General features: G+C 37.4%; 2 protein-coding genes across 2 annotated transcripts; both read right to left on the bottom strand.

Moving 5' to 3' along the window:
• Window positions 1–765: 765 nt before the first annotated feature.
• On the bottom strand, window positions 766–17024 carry LOC117411752 (rabenosyn-5). The gene is made up of 12 exons (XM_034019486.3): window positions 16874–17024; window positions 15217–15540; window positions 13306–13449; window positions 13081–13181; window positions 11687–11732; window positions 11436–11597; window positions 8813–9057; window positions 7680–7750; window positions 6025–6111; window positions 4954–5056; window positions 4378–4482; window positions 766–3896 (listed from the first exon to the last, which is right to left on the bottom strand). The coding sequence occupies exons 2-12, from the start codon at window positions 15377–15379 to the stop codon at window positions 2781–2783; spliced, it is 2343 nt and encodes a 780-aa protein (XP_033875377.3). The 5' UTR covers window positions 15380–15540; window positions 16874–17024; the 3' UTR covers window positions 766–2780.
• Window positions 17025–18523: 1499 nt separating this feature from the next.
• On the bottom strand, window positions 18524–21671 carry LOC117411732 (small ribosomal subunit protein mS25). The gene is made up of 4 exons (XM_034019444.3): window positions 21422–21671; window positions 20113–20219; window positions 19379–19466; window positions 18524–18789 (listed from the first exon to the last, which is right to left on the bottom strand). Exons 1-4 carry the CDS (start codon window positions 21553–21555, stop codon window positions 18600–18602), a joined length of 519 nt encoding a protein of 172 aa, XP_033875335.3. The 5' UTR covers window positions 21556–21671; the 3' UTR covers window positions 18524–18599.
• Window positions 21672–23591: the final 1920 nt, after the last annotated feature.

Consider the following 23591-nt stretch of genomic DNA (forward strand, 5'->3'; position numbering starts at 1 on the left):
TTCTAATCACTTTGTATCATTTCCGCTTCAGCACTTTAATACTCAGAAGTTTAAAGCACTCCTGTGGCCTCATAACTCTCAATCGTGTCAAACCCCCAACTACAGTGTATGTTACACCAGCGTGCAGCCATTTAGCTGTCCATTAAACACTTGGGGTTATTCCAGATTGCCCGGTTAATAAGCTTGTTTTTCATCCGATTCATAAAACCATTGTTAGGATAAATACAGTAAGAGTTTACTGGTATGTTTTTTGTTGACAAGTTTCCAATGACCAATGAAATTTAGTTTTTAACTTGTCCTACACCTAACGCAATTACTGGATTACGATATGACACATCTGCCAAATCCGTGATGCATCCAAGGGCACTAGTAATTTTTACATGAGCTCTGCATAACTATGGGAAGTTTTTTTTGCTGAACTGCAGAGCTGGAGGAATGATAGCAGTGTTGGAGATCCATATGAGAAGGGTGACCCTGGTATCCATCGTGTTAATTCATTCGTCTTGGCGTTTTAGGCAAGTTAAATAACACAAAAATACTCACAAACCAATGGATTAGTTGGATGTATTGTTTAAATTATATTAAAGTGGAAGCCTGGCATAACGAAAAGCAAAATCAAACAAAAAGTGAGATGGGGGAGGGCACAACCGAGGTTTTAAACTGGGAGTCTGATAGATAGATTGACAGGGGCGGAGCAGAGCGGAGGAGCCCTAGGAACCCTGTATCACACCCCAAGTTTACAAAACAAATTCTTTAACACACCCAGACTAGCAATACCCACTTTTATTACTGTACACCAGCAGTTTCCATCAAGAAGATAAGTAGAGCACAGGCAACATTATTAAAAGCTACAATTCACGACAATAACACTTGACAAATAACTTTATTTACAAAGAGTGTATAATGTTCTATTTGCGTTAAAAAAAAAAAAAATGTATTTAGTGGTCAAATCACAGACAATGAATAGATAGAATAATGGTTATTTAGTTCCCATCATCTGGTTCAGGTTCTTAAATGTTAAACATAATTACAACATTACATTATATTATACAAGAGCAGAGACCTGTTACAAATATTAATACCTTTGCAGAAAAAATAAAAATGAACAGAATAGTTCTATTTAGTGTTAAATGTCCATCAACTGTTTTACAGACCCTGATTCGTGCTTACCAGGGTCGGCAAAAAACCAGCTGTGTGAAAATGTCACGTTACACAGCTGTGGCCAAAAGTTTTGCATCACCCTATATAATGCACACATTTTGCCTCATAAAGTCAAATGAAACCTGCTAAATAAAGTTATGTTAACATACTGAACTACATACTGCTTTGTAATTTCATATACTTAACGAAAAACTGACAAAAATGAAAAATGTGACATTTGGAAATCTAACATGAAATACTGTACTACTATTATGGATTCCGCAATATTTTATATTTTCTTTGATTACATGATGTTAAATAAATGAACTAAATGTTTTTTTTGTTTTTTTTTATTCGGTCGAAATCCTACAATTGTAGGTGATGCTAAATGTCTGGCCATAGCTGTACATTATGGGTAAATGTTTTCTTGTTAAAAAAAGAAAAGAAAAAAATCTGTGTTCTATTTGTTTACATCATGCAACATTATACACAAATTAAAATGAGGTGTCCTTTTTTGTGGAGTTCATTGGGTAGACCAGATTCATTTCTGCTAAATGATTACCAGTACATCATAAAAAGAGACAAGATCTTAATGTCATCCTGGTAAAAATGCAGTGATTGAAATGCTGGAATTGAATCTGTTGTAATAATCTATTTGTTTAAACATAATAAGGCATTTTCAAAAACCTCTAGCAACCAACTACTATACAAGTATATAACGAGTGATAACAATAATATAAATTATGTTAAACGATGATGCAACAACTGCGGTTCTGAATTCATCTCTCACCTGCACTGCGCTGTACTGCACTGGGTTTCCCAGGAAATCAGAAAGCAAAAAAATCATCTGCTTCAATTGCGTTCAAATATCTTGAAACATAGTTGTATCTGATAAAAATGTGTTGCTTCAAAATATATATTTAAATCTTTTTTTAAAAAAAATTTTATGGTGTTTGTAATCGTTCCGAGAGATTCTCATTACTATTACTCAAACACTGTTCATTTGAAAGTCTGTATAAAAAGTGCTTTCACCGGAGTTCAAGAGCTGTTCCTCAGTTCTAGTTGTCTGACAAATATATGCAACATATGCTAGATCAGTCTTTATCGAAGTCTGCCATCAGGTTTCACCAACTATTATGAAGATACTTTAGCTAATTTAGCCTGATTTACATACATCTCAACTAGAATTAAAGGGCAGCTCTTGAACTCGGTCAAAGCACCTTAACACAGAAAACGAAAAACACAGTATTTGAGGAACAAAATGTAATTTGAAGGTATTTACACTTTAAACAATACTGTAAAGGCTATTTGAGAAGCAACCCCCTCCAAAAAAAACCAAAAAAAAAAACCATTTAATGAATTCTCCATTAAGGTGGTTCATCTCATTTCTAGTGGGCTATTGCTTGTTTATAATTTGGGCAGGATTATTTGAACAAAAACTAGTCCTTTGTCCTATGAGATCATATTATCTATTTGGACATTAAACCAAAGTTCTACAAAGAGTGTTTTTTCTGTTGGTTTTGTGCTTTTACAGACAAATATGAATTGAAGAGCTCCCACTATTTCAACAGGTAAGTAAAGCCACATATTAACCATGTATCAAGGAAAACCGAGTTCTACGCCATTAGCCTTCCAACAAGTCAACGTCTTTTCTGCTTCTGTTCTTGCAAAGTGCGCTGCAGTTCTCGTAGGTTCTCAGAAAGCAGTTCCACCTCATCTATGCGTCCACTGAGTTTGGCATCAAAGATGTAAGCTCTGATATTGTCTATCTGCTGAAGAAGCAGTTCCTCTTCAATGATATTTTCATCAACAGCATCCTCATCCATGTCAAAAGGGTTAGTTGATGCCGCCTCAGTGAATGGTTTAGCAGCACTTTGACTGGGCTCACTGAAAGGTTTTCCATAATCTTCAAATGGGTTTGATGCACCAACACTGGTAACCTCATTTTTGGAGTCTTCATCCTCTTCTTCAAACGGGTTATTGTCCTTTTTGCCATTTGGAATATCTCTTTTTGATTTTGACATTTCTTCATGGAAGGGATTTGAGGGATCATCCTCTAGTGGCGGAGAAGCATCTTCAAATGGATTTAAGGAAGAAGTAGGTTTCTTTTGTTCTGCACTGGCTCCGAGCTGTGGTTCACGTTCGCATTGGGGTAAGGGAGACAGTTTCTCTTGATTAGGCCAGGGCTGGATAACTCTCAAGGACTGTGTTTTTGATAAGGGGCTAATCTTGTTTTGGGTGGAGTCTGAACTTCCCACACCCAAAGTTGGCTTTCCGTAAACGCCTTCCTGGATGGACTTTACCTCCAGGAAATGTAAAGAATGTGTTCTGGAGTGCTGTGATGATGTTTTCTTCTGCTGTTCTCGCTCCCACTCTTTTTCGTGAAGGATCTGCAGCTGCTCTTGCTGCACGGCTTCCTCTTCAGCTGCCCTTTTGGAAAGCTCCATCGCTAGAAGAGTTTGCTGTTGGTCGTACTCATCCTGCAGCTGTCGGAGGTTCTCTTCCAACATGTTCACTTCATCCACCCTGTTGGCTTCTCTCGCCTGTTGGATGAATGACTGAATGTTGTCTATCTGCTGGAGGAGAGGGTCTGAATTCTCCCAGTTGCGTGGTGCACCGGAGGAAGGCAGCCAGCCACCTGCTTTAGTCATGGAGGACTTTTGCATTTGTGCAGCTTCACCATTAGTACTAGCAGCTACATGCAACTGGTCTCTTGGTTTTATCTCTGTTCTCCTGCTCTGTGCCTCTTGAAGAGCCTAAAAAAATAATAATTGGGATTTACAAGCAATTATTTAACAGCTTGTTTTATTGTGACAGAAGCGGGGAGTAAGAAAAGAAAATGCAAATGACCAGATTGTTTTGTGATAATTCGTAGTTTAAGGAGGTGGTCGGGTGGGCATCTAAGATAAATGAGGACAATATACTGTACATGGACACCTACACTTGAGTAATTACACTTTATCTCCATCTCGGTCTCACCTTTGCTTGTTTATATACAAGGTGGCTTTAGCTATATACTTGCAGGAGCAGTGTAATCACAAATTACAATGATATGTAATTCTCTTCTGCAATCTTAGGACGCTCCCCAGCAAAATAATCAGATATAATGCCAACAAACTACAAGTCGTCATTCTGGGTGTGGGCATTTGTTTTTTAAAAAAAATCTGAACAGCAAACTGACTTTGCCAAGGACTTTAACTTCACTAGTTCATTTATGGGAGAGGTGTCTTTCTTTACCTGTTTCTCCAGTTGTAGCTTTCTCTCCTGGTCTTGCTTCCTTTTTTCTTTAATCTCTTCATATTTTTCTTTTGTTGGTAGAGACATCAATCCAAGGAGTTTCTCCTACATCACAAAAACACAATGTGAACTGCAAGTATAGATTTTACTTCAAATGTACTGCAAAACAGAAGATCAAACTCAAACTGTAGTTGATAAATACAAATAAAGTTGTTTTCTGGTATTATTTACGGTACATTTTGCTTCTGCATTGCTTATAGTTTTGTAGCACTTGAACTTGTCAGATCTAGAAGGCGCTGCTGAATGTGAGGTGGAATAGCTACATCCTCATGAATTCTTGATGGTCCATCTTGATCCACGTGGTAATAACTTGACTGTTTCATCCACAGAGAACCTTGTGTTGCATGGCCAGTGCTAAAAACACACTTTTACAGGTTAAACAAATACAATATTGTGATTGGAGATGACCCATATCATGAGGTTAATGCTAGGAATATGATATTTTGCATTACAGATCTCTGTTGTATCCATTTAAAGTGTGTTGATTGGACATGGAATGATTTTCGTAATTCTAACCTGTACAAACAGCGTTGCTGTATATCTGATCATCCGCTGTAACTGCTGGGTTTTGGGATGTGGTTTAGGTTCTTCATTCATACCCAACATAAGGATCTTCTTACTATGTGGAGGAAATAAATTTTAAAAAATAAATAAAAAAACTTGACTAGAAACTTGAGTACATTTTCTTTCCCAGAGATCTGTACAGCTAAAACATTACAATATTTTGTATTATTATGTTTGTTCAAATGAAAACAATGCTAGAAAGAGGCTTTGTACAGCAGTTGAGATTCTGAATTTCAGGGGTCACATATTCTTGAGCTCTGTGCTGGCGTACTACATTTGGGGGTTACACACCTGTGGATTGAAGGACTGTACTGCCAAAAACCATGGGAACCATGCTATGGGAAAACGAATGACCGCACATAGCAAAAGATATATCTATGGTAGTCTGCATGAATACTGGTTGTTCATATGTACTTCTCTCACCCACTGACATGTACGGTCGTGTCATAAAAGATTTTACAAATTATTCACTCACACAAATATTTAATATTTCCCTCAATGTTTATGGTTTCCATTATTTTGGCTTCTATATCTTGGATCACAGACAAAATACTTGGTTTAAACCCATTTATATTTCAGATCACGGACAAATCAAAAAGACTGTGGACTTGACTTGTTACTTAATATTGCCAAGCTACTACAGTGTTTATGGGTAGACCTACAAACATTTCTATCCTTTCAGCTTCACTTCTCTTCAGGTCTGTTTAGTGAGAAACAGTAAATGTACCATTTGAACAAAGTTTGCCAGGTCATATTGATCTTGAACTAGTCCATGATCCAAATATAAATAGGTTTAAATTGGAATAATAGTTCTGCCTGACATCATGAGAGTCAGAATGATGTGATCTAATGTTGGAAACATTGATTTAGTTGTTTTCTATAAAGTGCAGACCGAGACGAACATGTTCTCTCACCAGGGTTTAGAGTGGTAAAAGCGGCAACAACATACTTGAATCTGGGGAGAGAATGCTTCATAAAGTAGTAAACAATTAACAGTATAACATTAGACAGTATGTTGCCTACCTTAGTGCATCAATTAGTTCATAGTACTTCTGGACTTCCAGTCTGAGACCGTTAGCATGAGATAAATTATAGGTAGACTCTCCAGCACTAAAAGGAATAACAAGAATCAAAGCTAATCCCAAAGTGCTCAGTTAAGTCCAGCAGCCCTACAGGGCAAGACTGCCCCAGAGTAGAGTTACACTGAAGTTTTCTTTTTTTCTTGCAGCACATTCTTAGTAAAGTTTAATGACATTTTAACATGCACAATAAGATTCAGTTTTATATACATTGTGTGCTGAACACTTGTAATTATTGCTGAATTATCCAAAACATGGTGTCCAATAAATATAAAATGGACCCTCTTGCACCCTAAACAGTTGCTTCCTTATGAGAAATGTGTCTAGTCTTGGAAGCACCTGCCAGTCAGGCATATCACATGTAAAACTGAACAAGGACAGGCAGCACTGATTAAACACTCTTCACATAGATGACTTCATTTTCCATTGATCTGGAGAGGTCACCTGCAGGACAGTGCATTTACAACAGGAGTTACAGGGTACAAAACCTGGGCATGTTTGAGCTGATGCTTGCTTACTCAATATCCTGCTACCACTGAATGGATAATTGTCCACTATTCAAATGCTGTAAACTATGTTAAAGAACAAGCTATCTCTGTAGTGATGGACTGGTGTGTTTTCTTCTACCCTAATCATATCTCTTGTTCACAAAATATCTAGGTATCCCTGCACTGTAATTAGTACAAAAGACTTAAATATGGTTTGCTTTCTTCATGAGAGCATTTGAAGTTTTATTTTCTAAAACAAAAGTTTTTTTTTTTTTTTTTTTAACCATGCCAGACAGACAAATAACTCAGGGATATTTAGTTTTATCTATTTATTTATTGATTTAATTCTAAAGGGATCAACCCCATTTTAAACTTAGCGCACAAACTATAACCATAGGACACATTAAGAAGATGAGTGGTGCTACATTCAGAGCACTTCTTTACACAGAGTGGTGGGTGTATGAAATGGTTTGTCAAGCCATGTTTCTGCTACTGAATCATCGGGATCTTTAACATGCTGAAAGAATGCATTAAATACTTTGGCTGTGCATCAATGGGCCTCCTCTCGTTCATAACATTTGCTCTTATGACTCACGGGGATGGTACGACTCAAATTGCCAGACAAACAGAACAGGAATAGGCTGAGAATTGATTAAAAAAAATGTTAACAAGAAAACTAGTTTTTATTAACAAAAACAAAGCAGCAAGAGGGGTATAAAGCAAGGGAAATCTGTCGTTTGTAATCGAATCGCTGGTAAATATGAAGTGCAATGGATACGTGAAAAAGAACTATCACTGATGTTGTCAGAGGTTAAACAATGTGGCACTCAAACTGTCATTTGTTACTGGACACTACCTGCAATGCCTTCATTCAAGAAATGGACTGGAATTGCATTCAATCTCTATATGCTTTCATCGCAATACCAAAAACAACCAGAGATTAATTATTCACTTTTGTCAGCTGCTCAATGTTAGCTTACTGTAAACAGAGATGCTTACACACTTCAGCCCTCACACATCAACGTGCACATTTTCCTAACTCTCATCATTATACCAACGTCCTTGTTTTTCCAAGGATTTATTAATACATATAGTATACGTTTATGCTTACTTTAATGATTCAGCCATTTTTATGTAATCAGGAGCCTTCTGATCCACCTTTTCCATACACATCCTGAGTTTCTAGAAAAAAAGATAAATAGGCATATCAATAAAAAAAAAACAACATTAAATATTGTGAAAGGATATAGATATATATTGATATATATATAGATGTATATATAGATATAGATAGATATGGATAGATAGATATATCTATCTATCCATATATCTCTATCTATCTATCCATATATATCCATCTATCTATCCATATCTATCCTTCCATCCATCTATCTATCTATATATTCACATGGGATAGATTCAGGAATATGCAAGGTATAAACCCCAGTGTATGAAACACTTTCAATGCAGTCAGATCTTGGTTTAATGTCCCGACACACAACTCCTCCAGCGGACTAAAGCCATTTTCACACCAATTACTTCAAAACACTCAATCAGAAGTAAGGTGAGAAGTAAGGTGAGAGGTAAAGTAAGAGGTATTCAGGGTTATCAAATACTTTACTATACAGGACCCCCTTTATACTAATAAAACACCATCCATCTAAATAAAAAACAAAGAAAACAATGGGTATAAAATACAGATGTGACACAAGTTAACCGCATGGCGAGAGATTAAAACAAGCTGGCAGTGAAACAGGTCATTGATATGCTTACTGAAAAGCACTGTTCTGTCCTTGTGGAATTACATATTTCATTGATTGTGTTACTGAATTGGCCAAGCACGGTAGATACAGTAACCAAGTCTATTAGATGTAGACCCTAAAGGTTGACATATCTGCAGTAAAACAAAACCGTTTCCTGCAACTTATGATGGTATGGTGTGTGTCTGCAATGCTCCATGAGGGGAAGTTTGGGTGGAGGTCTCATTTTGCAACAAATCTACTATTAAAACAAACAAGCTTCTGTAATACAAAGCTAAAAGAAAGGGTGCTACCACGTGACTGGATTAGAAAGTAGTGTTCAGACATTTATTTACGGTATTAAAATTCGGCGAAAGCATTCATAACCTCCTTGAGAACTGGGTCCTGTGACCAGTGGTGTTCCATGATTAACCAGGACCATGTTGAGCCTACCTCATAGAACTTGAGAATGTCAGGAAGGTAACCAGGACCAGGCTGAGCCTACCTCGTAGAACTTGACGATCTCTGGAGCGTAATCCTTCTCGTCCATCTGCTGCTCTCGTTTGTGCAGCGTGCCCATGCAGTGGCGGCAGCAGCGGATGCGCTCATCATCCTTCTCGTCCAGGACGGAGCTGATGCTGCTCATACTGCTGATGCTGCCACGCCGGGAGCCCTGCACACTGCTGCTGGGAGACAGGCTGGGGCTGCCCAGAAAGGACACAGCCTCTTTAGTGGCACTAGTCAGTTTATCTGAGAGTACAAAACAAAAACGGGTGTACACATTAAAAAAACAAGGGTCCCAGTTTCCACAAGTAAATTAATAACAACAACAACAATCTAGCAGAACATGTTAGGCCACCATGAGCAGCCACAACAGCCCCGATTCCACAAGACATATATATATAATATATATAGTCATATTATTCATAGGGAATAAATTCAAAGGGAATAAATCTAAGCAAAGTCTGTTCTCCAGAATGGAGTCAGATTGGAGATTGTAGGTCATGAAACATTTATTTCACATGTTAGCACTTGTGAACTAACCCCTACAAAGTGTATCCTATACCCCTTATTTTATTACCCCTCCTCCCTGTGTCTATCAATTTACATGCATTATATTAAAAGAAATGTTATACCTGCTTGCTGATTCAAAATTGTTCAAATGATGGATTGTTGGTCCAAATATTCTTGTTATTTCCCCATGACTATTAGTTGTGGAAGATATGTGTTCAGAAGGTTTTAGCCCCCAAAAAATGCAACTTTGCTAAATAACTTGTGTTCTCTCTGAGGTATTGCGGGGATCTCTTTGAAGCTCTTAACCGTATCCAAGATCTTAATCCTACCAGACATGGTTATGACATGACATACTGCTGATCTTGACTGGAGGAAAATCTTGTACTCTGAGCTTTTACAGTGATTGCTGGCAAGATGTAACACACTCCCTTAGGGACCGGAATACATATTTCCAAGATTGCTCAGCGTCCCAAAAAGTGTAAGCATGTTTAAAATAGGGCTGCTGTGATTAAATTGAAAATCGATTTTTCAATCGATTCCATTCCTCATTATATACATTGATATAAATACTGGCTAATCGATTCAATAATTACATTTTTGTAACACGCATAGTTAATAACATTGTTTAAGTTTATCAACAAAAATGCACTGAACGCCCTGCCTTGCTATTTAAAGTATTTCTGCCTTGAATCCAAAGCAGGACGACAGGCTTGTATTCCTGGCAAACAGCCTGTAAATAAATTGTGCACATTGAAGAAAACTGACTGTATATAGTTTGCGCTTCTTTGGAATATAATGAGTATTTAACAATATCCAATAACATTAAAAAAAAAAAAGTACAGTATTAACAAGATGCAATGCGTGATACTGCAGCTGCCACTGAATAAAACATTAAAAAAAAAAACGTTTTTCATAAACTCGTGTCTAGTTTATATAGATTACATTCCAAAGTACTGTAATCTGTTTGGAATAAATATTTTAGTAACACCCCTGTAGTATGTTAAACTTGCTTTAGAATTGTTGCGAATGTTTTAGTTTTTTTCCTGACGCTACCAAGGTGTAATTACCCCTCGAATTCAATTGTTGTGCACAAGCTTTTACTGAACTGCAGTGATATTAAAATAATCACGTCGGGGGGGGGGGGGAGGAAAGGATTGAAAATGTATGTGGGCGGTACAATCATCGATATTTATTCGAACGATACGATTTTGTGTGCTAGTTGGAGGCTTAACTGGCAGCCCTAGTTTAAACACATGTTCAAGCTTTTACAGGCATCAAAAGAAAAATAATTCAAACATATTTTTTTGCTATTAAAGAAGGTAATTGTCTTAGTAGTTAGTGTAACAAAACACCATGTACGGAAAATAGAGGAGCATTTACAAACTACAAGAGGCCATTTGGCTCTTCAAATCTCGCCCGGTTCTGAATAGCTGATTGATCTCAAAACAGGTAATCCCCTTTAACATTAGTTCTGCTTCCATATTAAAATGAATACTGTGATCTGTGTAGCAGTAGCAGCAGCGGGGCAATGTGGCTTGCAGCTCTCAAGCAGAGGGAGCTTGTGATCCAGAAACTAGTGGCTCAATGTAATTGATTTGAGCAGCAAAACATTTTTTGCAACAAGGAATCTTATGTTAATCTGAACCAACTAGGGGGATAGAAGAATTTGAAATAAATAAAACAATAAGATACAAAACAGAAAAAAAACATACCAATCAAGGGCAAATGTCACAGGATCACCTCATGATCAGAGAGGTTTTGGGATTGATTCCTGGTTTGGGGTGACAACTGGAAAGTGTTAAAAAGAGGCTGCCGTCATATACCCCACATTCTGATATTCTAAATAACGTGTGCTAAGAAGTTCAGGATTATCGTAACTGGCCAGTTGTTTTCCAGATAGACTCGGTAGAAATGTATGCCCTCCATATCCCCCAGGAGGTTTTTAGCAAGTTTCATCAAAATTCGATACACAGTAAAATACCAGGATATTTTGATGGTAACTTTAAGAGCAGTCAGTAACTAGATATTAAAATAGATCCAGCTATCTTAGTGTACAGAATTGCGTGCATACTGCTGAACAGAGGATAAGCTGGTAAAATGAGGTGGCTACTTACATGCTGATGGGAGGGTAATATACTCCATACACTTCTTGCACATGATTGATCCACAGAGGCGACAGTGGTGGCGTCTGTTTCGAATGTTAAATTTATTTCCACAGTCTGGACAGAATGGCACGTCTTGATCGTTTACCCATGATACAACCGACTTTTCAATTGCTTGAAGAAAAAAAACAAACCTCTTAGTTTTACGTTATCATTGTGCCAATATGTAACAACATTCTCAAATAAAACAAACTCTTACCCACCTCTTATTTTAGCAGCATCTGTGTTTGTTCTTTCAAATGATGTCAGCTGATAAATGAAAGACAAGATGTTTTTTTCCTTTTTATCAAATTGCTTTTAAGCTAATAAAAGGGATACCTATTTAGAGCTAGATCGATAAATACATATGGGGAGAGAAGACAGAATGACAAATTATTGATTCATACCTGAACAAGATATTGCCTTGAAAAACTTATGTCATTGAACCATGGATATGTAAATGTATCCTTTATGTAATTTACTTGGGTGGGTGGGCATGTTTTATTACTAAGGGGTTGATCAGCTACCCAGTCAGGTTTTTTTTCAGAACAAAAAAAGAAGTAATGGCCAAATTACTAAACACTACTACCATATACAGAAGAGTCACATCCAAGTTGGTGCTTGTCTAGCTAAAACAAAATGTGTGTTTAAACGGGTACAGTTTACAAGAATAAGCGGCTGAACGTTACCACTTTTCAACTTAGATAGTTTAGTTTTTTTGAACCGTAAGGGGCATACTAAGTTTCAGTTCTGCATTATATATAATTTCCTTTTTTTCTTTCTCAGACAGAATGGAATGACAACATTTGCATGTAGTTGTATCACTGGGACACAGAAAAGGATGTGGAGCATATATGAATTTAACATGCCGCACACACACACACAAAAAATGAAGTCAGCAATACATACATAAAATACAGTGCAATAAGGAATCAGGGATTATCGGGTACATACAAATTCATCCAGGGTTCAAGGAATATTATTTTAGGATATCAAAAGAGACCGCTCACTGAAATGAAAGATAAAATTCAGGAACTGCCATTGCCTGCCTTTCCTTGTGGTCTTTAAAAAATGAAACTGCATAAACTGGTTAAGCGTATGTCAGTAAACCTTTACGTAAAATAAAATACCCAGAGCTGTAACAATGAACACGTTTATTCCATTCAGTTATTTTAAATCCACAGAAGTATTACATTTTAGTCCACCCTGTGGACAAAAGATACACGGAGTGATCCAGTGAAGTCTGAGAAAGGAATAAGAAACAGTGATAAAGTTGTGCTCAAAAGCATATGCAGAAAGTTGGCAGTATACTGTAGCTCTTTTAAAGATGTAGTTTTAATTCAAAACGAAACTCAGTAGAGCCACTTCAGGTTTAAATACTCATTAGCACGAATGCTGCTTTACTCAGACCAACAGACACTTGGATGCCACTCCACCTTCCTTAAAGAAATGAAAAGTAAATCAATAAAACTGTCTTCAGCACTTTGCACTCAAATTCAAACACTTGATCTTTTGTATTTGTCATTTTATTTATTAGCAAAATCCTACAGTCTGGGGTCAATCTAAAGGTACATTAAGCCAGTGCCTCGCCACCTCCTCGGGTTCTTTTCCCACTTACCTTCTCTAACCGGATTATTAATTTATTAACTTCAATAACGTAGTGATCAATCCTGGCAGCTCTGTGTTTCTTGAAATCCCCCAGGTGGCTTCTTGTTGCACCTAGATATATAAGATTCAGTTTAGTCGTATACAGGGAAGACATTTTCCCCATAACGATCACAATGCCTGTACTAACAGACAGGGGGTTTGATTTCACACGGTCTGACCCTGTAGGTAGTCTTACCTAGTTCTTGTGGCTCCCACATATAGGGATTCACTCCTCCATTGTACAAAGACTCGTAGCGTTCTTGACTCCCGGATTCAGCTCTGTCTTCACCGTCCCGCTTCAGGAGTTTATCCTTGGCTTTTTTAGCTTTCTGCACCAAATCTTGAGAAAGCGGGAAAACGATTACAACAATCAATCAGAGTGGCTAAATGTTTTTAACAATGCAGCTGTCAACTAGTACATACTGGCTAGCACAGACAGGAAGAATCTGTCCCAGTAAAACTGTTTTTAATTATATTTTTATTACAAATTAGTAATTTATTAGTAATGAATGCAAAGTAAAAACTGATGATAACATATAGCTGAACTGTTTTTAAATCCTGCAATTCCAAAATCATGCAAGAGGGTAGGGGGTTAAATATGCATCAATCAGTTTTGATTAATTTCACTTTGAATTTCGCTATAGTACTAGTAGTAGATGTATTACAGCTGGGTGCCTGCTGGGCTGAATACAGGCAAAAATATAGCAATCTTCACATTTGATTGCTAGTGTAAAAACTCCACCCCAATTTCCCTAGTTTTGTGGGTTTGTATCACAAACTTAACGTGATCTTACAGGAACATAGTTTTTTGCAAAGTGTTATATCTTTCAAACCCCACTACAAACAGATTTGAATTTAATAACAAAAAAAGTGCCACAAATTCAGATTATTTTTTAAATCATTTTTTATCAGTCAAGCTTTAACTATTTATCTTTCACTGTATTAAATGTATCACATAGAAGACAATTCTTGTTTTAATCACTCTGATTCTTTGTGTTAGGAACTGTCTGTTCTATTCTACTAGAAACATGTTTCAATCCAACGTGTGTGACTGCAACATGACAGAACAAAACAGTTTATCCATTACAGAGTCTGGGTTGAACTAAACGTTTCCCAAGTGTCACTCAGAGCCACTGGTACTCTGCTATATATGTTAAACGTTTGTCACCCATTTATTACTATTGTACAAAAGCCAAAAGCAAAATAAACCGATTTTCACTAAAACGTTAACTTGTGATTTACATGTGCTTGGAAAATGAAATTACAAATTTGCTTCAGGTCTTAAATGTTGGCAGAAGTTCTCTAGAAAGTAGCAACATGCACTTGGAATCACAGCAGGAATCAGATTGCAAATGAAATGTATTTTACAGTGCATTTTGAGAACAGCAGTGCTGTAGTACACAGTACAAAGTAATTGATCTCCACATGTTGCAGCTACTGGTTTTGTATATAGGCTTCTAAAGGGATCAAGAAATACAAGACTAGGTGTCAGTTTATATGGCAACAAAACACACAAGCAGCAAAGTTGGCAGGGTTAAATAACATAAGTGGAACAGGATACTTGTATTTGAGTGGAATGTAAGGAAGTAAAAGAGAAGACAGAAAATACAAATATGTCCCCCTGCCACTGTAAGAACCTTACAACTACTCAGAGCAAGTAGAGCAGATTACACAACCATAATTCATAATCCAGAACCTGGGAATGTATGATGTCCCTTTACAGTCATGTTTCTCAGGGAGAAACTCCACGCGCAATGAAACAATAGAAATCACAGCGAACAATGAAAGCAGCGCAAACAGAAAAACATTTATAGAGGCTCAAGGAGCAATCTTCCACTGCATTGGCAGCATTAGAGTAGCTGCCGAGACAAAACAAGTTTTATCTAGAATAAAATGCGGGGAAATAACACTATCCATTTTTAATGACAATGGTTGCAGTCTTTGGCTTTTTATTTGACAGGTAGGTTCATAATTGTGTACCCTACTGTTAGTATATACATATGAGGGTCTTAAAATTCTCCCCCACCCCCAGGGATAACATAACAGCGCATTAACAAATCGATAGTAATTAACGATTTAAACGTGCCTATTATATTATCATACTTACTTTTCAGTTGCCCCTTGACATCTCTGTCTTCACCCGAATGTTCACCTTCATAGTGAGACTGGAGTTGGTAAAAAGACTGCAGGTCTTTCAGGCAGAGTGGGCACAGGAAACCCTCCCTCACCCCCTCCTGCTCCTCAAATGGAGGGGGGTAGCTGGTGGCCATGATGCCCACTGGATTACTAGACCACTAGATTCAACGAACAGAATGCTGGAGAAGATGGAACTCCTAGTGGCAGTGCAGCAGTGCCATGCTGTCTGGCAATATCATACTGCACCATAGCAGCAGCAATCCAGGACCTTCATGACTTCCATACTTTCCACAGTCTACATACCATTAATACAAAAAAGAATTAATAAACATTTTATTTTACTTTATTGTATAGCTTGCTTCATATTTGGATTTCTATACCTATGGATGTCTAGACATATTTAAGTAGATTTTAAAAAAATTAAAAAAAATAAAATCATAACAATTATGACTGACAAAGCTTTGCAGCCAGTAAGATGCTTGACCAGGAAGAAACGGCTGAGGTGAAATGACCTAGACGTGTAGGTGTAACATATTTCCTGGAAGCAAACTGAAAACGTTCAATTACATTGTGTAGTGTGTTGTTTTAAAATGAAAATATGGTTGCAATGTCATATTTTCTTTTGAATCTGCACATTTGAGTCCTTCAGTCATATTTATGAAAGTGTTTTGTCAGCTACAAACACTAATGCAATGGACACCCCTTAATTAATGCATATTATACAGGCCCGATTTGCTTCAGATGACTTCACTGAAAATTGACATTGAATATTTAAGATTATGGCCACCATATGATGTCTGAAACGAATCAGCCCCCTGTCAAATTAATAATTAATACAACCAACATGCACTCATAACTGTAGTTTTAAATGAAAAACAAAATACTGTCATTACATCTTAACACTGATATGTATTATCATTATTTCACAGGGCTATCTTAATTATACTGCTTAATACAAGAGCCCTTCCTATTAACTTAACCTTTCCTGTATTGTCACAGTGGCTAAGCTATTAAACCAACATCACCACACACCATCTACGCACTTGTATATTTATCCTATGTTTTGTTTTTACCGTTCTTCAGTCGTCTTGTGAATCTGCTGTGGACTACACATTTTATGCGACTTGGTTTTTAAATATAAACCATTTGTTACGTTTTTCAGACCGTTTCAGTAGATAATGTAGTGCTATATAATTCAGGCAGCACAATTTCGCAAGAACGCCACATTACAGATAATTTAAACGTTTTCTGCTGTAATTTACCGAACGTACCAATATTGGAATGTAAGAAAATTGTAATCATTTAACTAAAAAAATAAATACGTTATGACAGTGTCGCAAAGAGCTTTAACATATGGCTACAGTAGCATACTCCGCAAAAGCATAACCGTTTCAAAAGAAAAACAACACGTTTACTGATAAAGAGAATGACGACGAGTTAATACCGAATTATTTTTATTGTTACAGTGCCTGTATGTCCCGATTTTAGTTCATTTAAAAATGCTGTATAAATGCCAAATCCAGCCAACACCCTGTAGAATTGTATCCTCCAATGATCGAACCTTGGGGACATTGCAAACATTATTAACTCTACATTAATAGCATAATATTAGACACATGAATACTCACAGAGTGCACGTTTTAGCGAATAGTTATTCTGTTTTGACTGCTATCGACTCTCACTGACTCTGCAGTCCTCCCTGTCTGAAACTTAGGTTACACAGCCATATCGTGTCACGTGACACCTCACGTGAGGTCACATTGTTCTTTTTTTTCCAGAGGAGATGGAAAGCCAAGAGGCACAAAAATGCTAGGAACTGAAATGGATTATTTTTACCAAGTGTGCAAATGTGCAAAAATAACTCTTATCCTTAAATTAAATAATATGAAAAAGCATGTTCCCAAATAAGAAAGGCTTACACAGAATATTTTGATAATATATCACCAGGAATTAGAGAGACTCGGGAATTAAACTGTCAAAAATCTTCCTGTCCCATCCACCCCATGAAAGAGTCATCATTTCCAATCCTGTCCTGTCCCATCCTGTAACTTTTTTTTTTTATTATTCCTGTCCCATCCTGTCCAAAGAAATCCCGAAACTGACGCCAAACAAGGCAGAACATTACTTTTGTTCTCAGTGCCATAATGGAGCCAGATGAAGCCTCCACTGTAAATGTTCGCCTTAGTTAAACTTAACCGACCCAGTCGGACCTGTGGTGCTTCATAACTACAGACCAAACTGCAATCTACACCGGACCAGGGCCGCCGGCATGGTTAATATTGAACCTTGATGTAAAACTTAAGACTTTTAGATAGATAGATAGATAGATAGATAGATAGATAGATAGATATGCACAATGAAAACGCAACAGTGTAAGTTATATATATAGCGATCTGGGTTAATGCAGGCAGGCACATCACGCAGGGCGAGGCAGTCCACACAGGCGGAGGGCGGGTGCGAAACCGGGACTTCTCGCACTAAAGCATAGAGCCGATGCCGCTGTCCAAAAGAGACGGTTGTTTTGCATGGAGCGTATATCGGGCTCATGTCTTAATGTGTGATTATGTTACCTACCAGCCCTGCTGCTGCCTTCCCCCCGTGCATGCTACACTCTCCCCTCCAGGCTACAGTCCGACGAGTGCGTGCAGGGGTACCTGCGTCCACTTCTGACACCAATGTAGCGATGTCGGTTAACACAAGCAGGCGCATCACACAGGGCGAGGCAATCCACACACAGGCGGAGGGCGGGTGCGAACTCGGGACCTCTCGCACTGAAGCATATAGCGCCTATACAGCTGTACAAAAGAGACGGCTGTTTTGCAAGAAGCATATATCGGGCTCATGTCTTCATGTGTGATTACGTTACACTTATCTCTTTATAATACAGTAAATATTTTGCATTGTGGTCAAGATCTATTTTTGCAACCTGCCCAACCCCATCCAATTCCTTTTAAAGCATAAAAATGTATTGGAGTGAGTAAGAAAAAACAGACATGTATTTTGGTTTTATGTATTAAACATTGGTGTTGCTGTGGGAAGATCTGAAATTTTAAGAGTGGCAGACATGCGGGGACGAAAGTGAAGAGTCTGCAGCTCTCTCAATCTAAACTGTTCAGCGATTTGGAAAGGAGGATTCTGAACCTTTCTCCTACCACAAAAAATGGTGCAAACTATAATGAATAATAACGAAACTTGCCCGATTATGTTTTATAACAGGCTATATTTTATGAACTTGAAAACAGTTTGCGATATCCACCAAAAATCAAACAACATAACCATTTTGTTACAAAAAAAATATTTAATAAGGGTGAAGCAAGATGTGGTAAAGTATTTACAAAAGTCCAAGCCATCTGATCAGACCTCAGTGCCTTTCATCTGTGATTTGTATTTGCCTCTCATCTCATTCGGTAAGGGGATGAGGCCGGGACAGGGGACCTGGCCTTCCACTTCACACATACATTCTCTCAGACAGTACTTCTTCGGACCGAAGTTGGCCGGGTTCGAGTGCACCATTCGGGCTAGCTCCTCCGCGCGGAGAACCTCTCTGCAACAAGAAACCACAACGTCAGTAACATGCATCCTGGGAGGGCAGGGCCAGTGGGCTTTTTAGCCTCTCAGACCTTGAGTGCGGTGGAAAGCAGCTTGGATCTTACAGCAACCAGTACAATATATTTTATACTACAAAGTTAGAATAATGAAACACTATAGCTACAGGTACATGACTACAGCTTAACAGTGTGCCCAGTGATCTGGAAAAATCTGTCCCGTTTCCATTGCAGAGCCATATAAAAATAGAAACATCCTTAGCATGTACAAGTACTCTATGTGCATGTAGGTGATCTGTATGCAATATGGTATGCAGAATGAGATGTATAGGTTACAGAAGAGGCTGGATGTAATGAACACTACTTGTCTAAATTCAGAAATGGATTCTCTGTAAATGAATGAATGTTGCCAAAAACAGTGATCATGCAGAGTTCACTTTCTGAAAGTACAGATTTCCCTCGAAGAATAAAAACACCAGCAAAAACAAACCTGCCCCTTCTAAAACACACACCTTCCGCACACAGTCCAAGCACACTGTGGCGTGTACTGTAGCGATGTAATATATGTTTTAGAAAACTGTAACTTACTCGCTTTTTCCAAGAATCTTTTTCACATGCTGAGATATGTCTTTGTGGTCCTTGCCTTCAGCATCTACCAAAACCTGATCACCATCATCTATACAGGCCAGAAAACGAGTTAGGGAAAAAACACAATGATTTATATTTAATAAGCAAGCCGCATTAAAGGTTTCCAAGCACAGGCATGGTGATTGCACAGGGAAAGACTGTTTCGTATCTATTCTGCCAGCATCTTATCACTGTGCCTGTAGAAAAAGACTTGAGCTGTTTTGGCTCACATGCACTACCTTATTTAAACAGCAGGTGTCAGTCTCGTACCAACTGACTACTCACAATTTACTCCAAGCACTTTGTATGCAGGTGGCCTATGAAGTGATGTAACAAAGATCTTACAGCAGTCTAAAGGAAATGACTTTAACAAGTCTGGATCTGTGGATATATTTAAAAATATCTATGACATTGAGTTGGTGTGTGAATATTAGACATGGCCATACGTTTTTTTTTTTTTTTTAACATACCAGTTCTATCTCAAAACAAGATTTTGGAGAATAAGCCAGTCGACTATTTCGTACAGTGATCTCCCTATTCAAGATCTGCCCTGTTTTCATTGCTTAAGTATACCACTGCAACCTACGACTAATAATGTTGTTGTTTTTATTTTTTTTAATCGCTATGCTAATTGCATTTAAAAGCAAAATAAACTTTTAACACGTTACATCTGAAAAGTGAATACACACACCTACCTAGGTAAAACTTTAAAAAAGGTGATGGAGTCAGGTTCTTAAACATCATAACCTGAACCCAGGGGTTTTTATACTGGATCTGAGGGATGTTGAAAAAAACAAACTTTCTGCAAAAAAAAAAGAAACAGTCATCAGAAACCATGTAGCAGTCCCTGGTGTAGCCTGATAACGAGCAATACAGTTATACAAAAATATGAATGGCTCTATTAAGAGCTATGTACCAACCAGGCTAAAATCCCTATTTCTAGCTTTGAAAATGTTTAATATAGGCTTGTGGATTTAACATATGCTGTGGCTTGTGCTGCAGTAATAACTGGTATAAACCAAGCTCCCTTCTCAGGGCACAGTTAAAAACATTAGAGAGCAATGCAGGTCCTTGTAGTGAAATTCAGAGATGGCAATACAGGGTCACATTTTTGTTTGCATCAAACTGTAATGGCTGAGTATAAAGTAATAATGCAAGACTACATAAACTTGTCATCAATGAAGAAGCGATGCACAACTACTGTAATGCAATTCTGAATTAAATACTGAAATGAGAAATACCGGTTCTGAATGGAAAATGTATCTTGCAAAGTGAGTAAGTGAATTTTGCTAACTTGGCCTCAAAACTAACTGAAACTAATTTTTACACGAAATACAAACAATTTATAGACAACAGCTTGTTCAGTTTCTAAAATATTTTGTTGTAAACATTATATAAATAGTGTGCAATTTTATTTTAACACCAATATTTGTCTCTTACTATTTTAAATGATTGCATGTGTGGCGTATTAAAGTCATCAATTAAATTAGACAATCACTAATCTGCCTAATTTGACAATTTTTCAGCTCCAGTGGTTTGATTTCGTGCACAACAAATAAAACAAACAGAAGCAATGAGGTGTTCTAATACATTTGCACACTACTGTATATATTACTATGAATACTGATGAAGTTATCATTATTATTTCAAAAGGGGTATATGACATAGGCACACCTCACCCTACTGTGTATATATTTTTAGTTTGTTTAGTTCTGTCAACCAATTTCTGAATGCATCAGAATCTCAATGTATGCGCAACCATTCATTCAGTTTCGTTTATTTTGGATGCTTTAATCTGACATTGACAGTGTCTTTGCCACCACGAACTTAGAAACCGGCCATATAAACATTTCTGACCCTAGTGTGCCTCTAGTGAAACAAACACAATACTGTTTTGTCTTAGCAAAAACAAAACAAACAAACAAAAAAAAAACGGATAGATAAATCAGTAAATAAATAATAGTACGTTTGCGACCACAAACACACACAGCACAACACACTGACCTTGCCCCGTCGCTCAGTTCCCCATGTGTGTTGTAATTGACTGTCATGATCTTCACTGTGTTCTTAAACACAATATCCCCTTTCTGAAGGTATTCCAAGGTCCTCCTAATGGGGTACCTTCCTTTCATAGGCATGTTTAACAATGCAGTTTTACATACAACACCTAACAAAAGCAGTAGTATATACGGTTCACAACATGCCTCCTCAGCGACACAGTCAGACAAGAATGTCCCGCAATGCACTCTGGTAATTGTAGTTCATTAGAATCTGTTGAGACTACTTTTGTGGTAAAAAGTGAAAATTATTCTTAAACCTCTACGGCGTGTGCGTTATTCTTTAAATATTTTTTTACAGAACAAAGCAGGTTATATATTTGCCTTTAAGGGAGTGCTTGCATCAAATAGAACTACAAGATCCAGTGTGCATTGGCAACGCAATTTCCGAGTGAGTCAGGGCTTGTAGTTGAATAACGAGTTTCAGAGAACCTGTCCAATTGTGATTAAGTTTACCAACGACTTTCACCACAAATTAAAAAGTGTATCATCATATAGACGTATATTAAAGCCATCTCTTTTGTGCCTTGGCAGAAAACAAACATGATTTTATTTTTTTATTTTTTTTGGGGGGGGGGGGGGGGGGGGGGTGGGGGTTGAGGATTTGCAACTGTAATCAAATGGTTTGTAATCTTGGAAGTGAAAATGGGTATGTTAAAACACGTGTGTCACTGGGGAAATTAAAGGGGCAAACCTCGAGTAACTATGCAGCACCCATTCTTGCAAAAATGACCTGTGCCCTTGGATATGCCAAAATCTATATTGCATAGATTTTGCAGATGTGTCATTTACTCCTAATCCAGTATGTGCTACAGGTGGAATGGTACTATAAGGTCTCCCCTGCTGTTAAAACAACAGGCAGAATAACCAGCACCAGTGCCAACAGCTTCTCTATGGAGATGTGCTGCTTTTTTTTTAACCTCATGTGTTGTTGTGTTGACAATCCAAGACACTTTGCTTTACAATCGAGACAGCATTGACGTGTTGTTACCACTGACCAAATTTGCTTTCTCTGCTACATTGATGCACTTTTTTCTTCAAACAATTTCTCTGCATTTGCCACAGTCTTTTCAAAAAGAATATTGCACTCTTGTCTGCAGAATTTTGGCGCTCTCTCAGAATGGTTTGATAGCCACAAGCCATGCTGCCACCTAAGTAAACTTTCCTGTCCTGTCATAAATATGGGACAAATTTAAATACAAAATGTTGTTTTTTTTAAACATGTCAGTAATTATCTGTCAGGAAAAACATGCCACTAAAACAGTACCTGACTGGTTTTATGAATCAGGCAAAAAAAGCCGTCACAGTGTATTAACTGGAAATTCTGGAAATACCGTCTGGTTTTATGCATAACCCCCAGTTTGTGAATATGAAGTCACTAGCTCAAACTGTTTCTGAGACAGGAGACTGACACTGTGGCTATGGCAGCTGTGGCATAAGGGTTAATTTTTCTTGTGCGACACCCATGATCAAACTTTACCTAGAGAATCAAAGAATACAGCTGTGAACCGAGAATGAAGCCAATAGATTAAAATGTTAGGTTTATCATCCAAAAACCAGAAAGTCACAATGGTAAATGGTAAGAGTTACAAAGACCTAAATCATTTTATCCTGGGAAGAAAAAAATAGATTTACTGAAGTTTGCAAAATCTATACACAACACAATGCTAAGCACATCTTAATAAACACATCTTATTAATAGATGTAGGAACAATGGCGTACAATTAACATCAATGTTATAACAAAGCCTTATGTTCTCAAATACATGCTAATAAACATTCTAAGCCTCTAAAATAGACTGAAGAAAAGTGCTACTCTATGTATGTTAGGGAAACAGGTCACCTACCAATCATTGTATTGTACTCACTTTATTCAATTGTTGTTCAATGTATTATTGTCTTGAACACATTTTTTTTATATACAGTACATTTATAAATATTAGTTGTGACCACAAGAGACAGAGCCCAGCTAAATAAGTATTCTACCCTTTAAAAAACAAAACATGGAACAAGAAGTACTGTACCAAAACAAGACCCTCCAAAACATTACGAATATATTCATGAATTAACAATTGAAATACCAAATAAGGAATTCATACTATAATGGAATTCAACTCA

Source organism: Acipenser ruthenus, chromosome 16 (assembly GCF_902713425.1).
Source record: "Acipenser ruthenus chromosome 16, fAciRut3.2 maternal haplotype, whole genome shotgun sequence".
Taxonomy (NCBI): Eukaryota; Metazoa; Chordata; class Actinopteri; order Acipenseriformes; family Acipenseridae; genus Acipenser; species Acipenser ruthenus.

Excerpts from the sequence above, each read along its gene's own strand:
- LOC117411752 (XM_034019486.3), bottom strand. The coding sequence starts at position 15,379 with ATGGCCACCAGCTACCCCCCTCCATTTGAGGAGCAGGAGGGGGTGAGG. Across the intron at positions 11,733-13,080 it reads TAATAATCCGGTTAGAGAAG|CTGACATCATTTGAAAGAAC; the intron begins GTAAGTGGGAAA and ends TTCATTTATCAG. Across the intron at positions 4,483-4,953 it reads CAGCAACGCTGTTTGTACAG|GAGAAACTCCTTGGATTGAT; the intron begins GTTAGAATTACG and ends TTTGTGATGTAG.
- LOC117411732 (XM_034019444.3), bottom strand. The coding sequence starts at position 21,555 with ATGCCTATGAAAGGAAGGTACCCCATTAGGAGGACCTTGGAATACCTT. Across the intron at positions 20,220-21,421 it reads GAACTGAGCGACGGGGCAAG|AAAGTTTGTTTTTTTCAACA; the intron begins GTCAGTGTGTTG and ends TTTTTTTTGCAG. Across the intron at positions 19,467-20,112 it reads TTTTTTAAAGTTTTACCTAG|ATGATGGTGATCAGGTTTTG; the intron begins GTAGGTGTGTGT and ends TGGCCTGTATAG.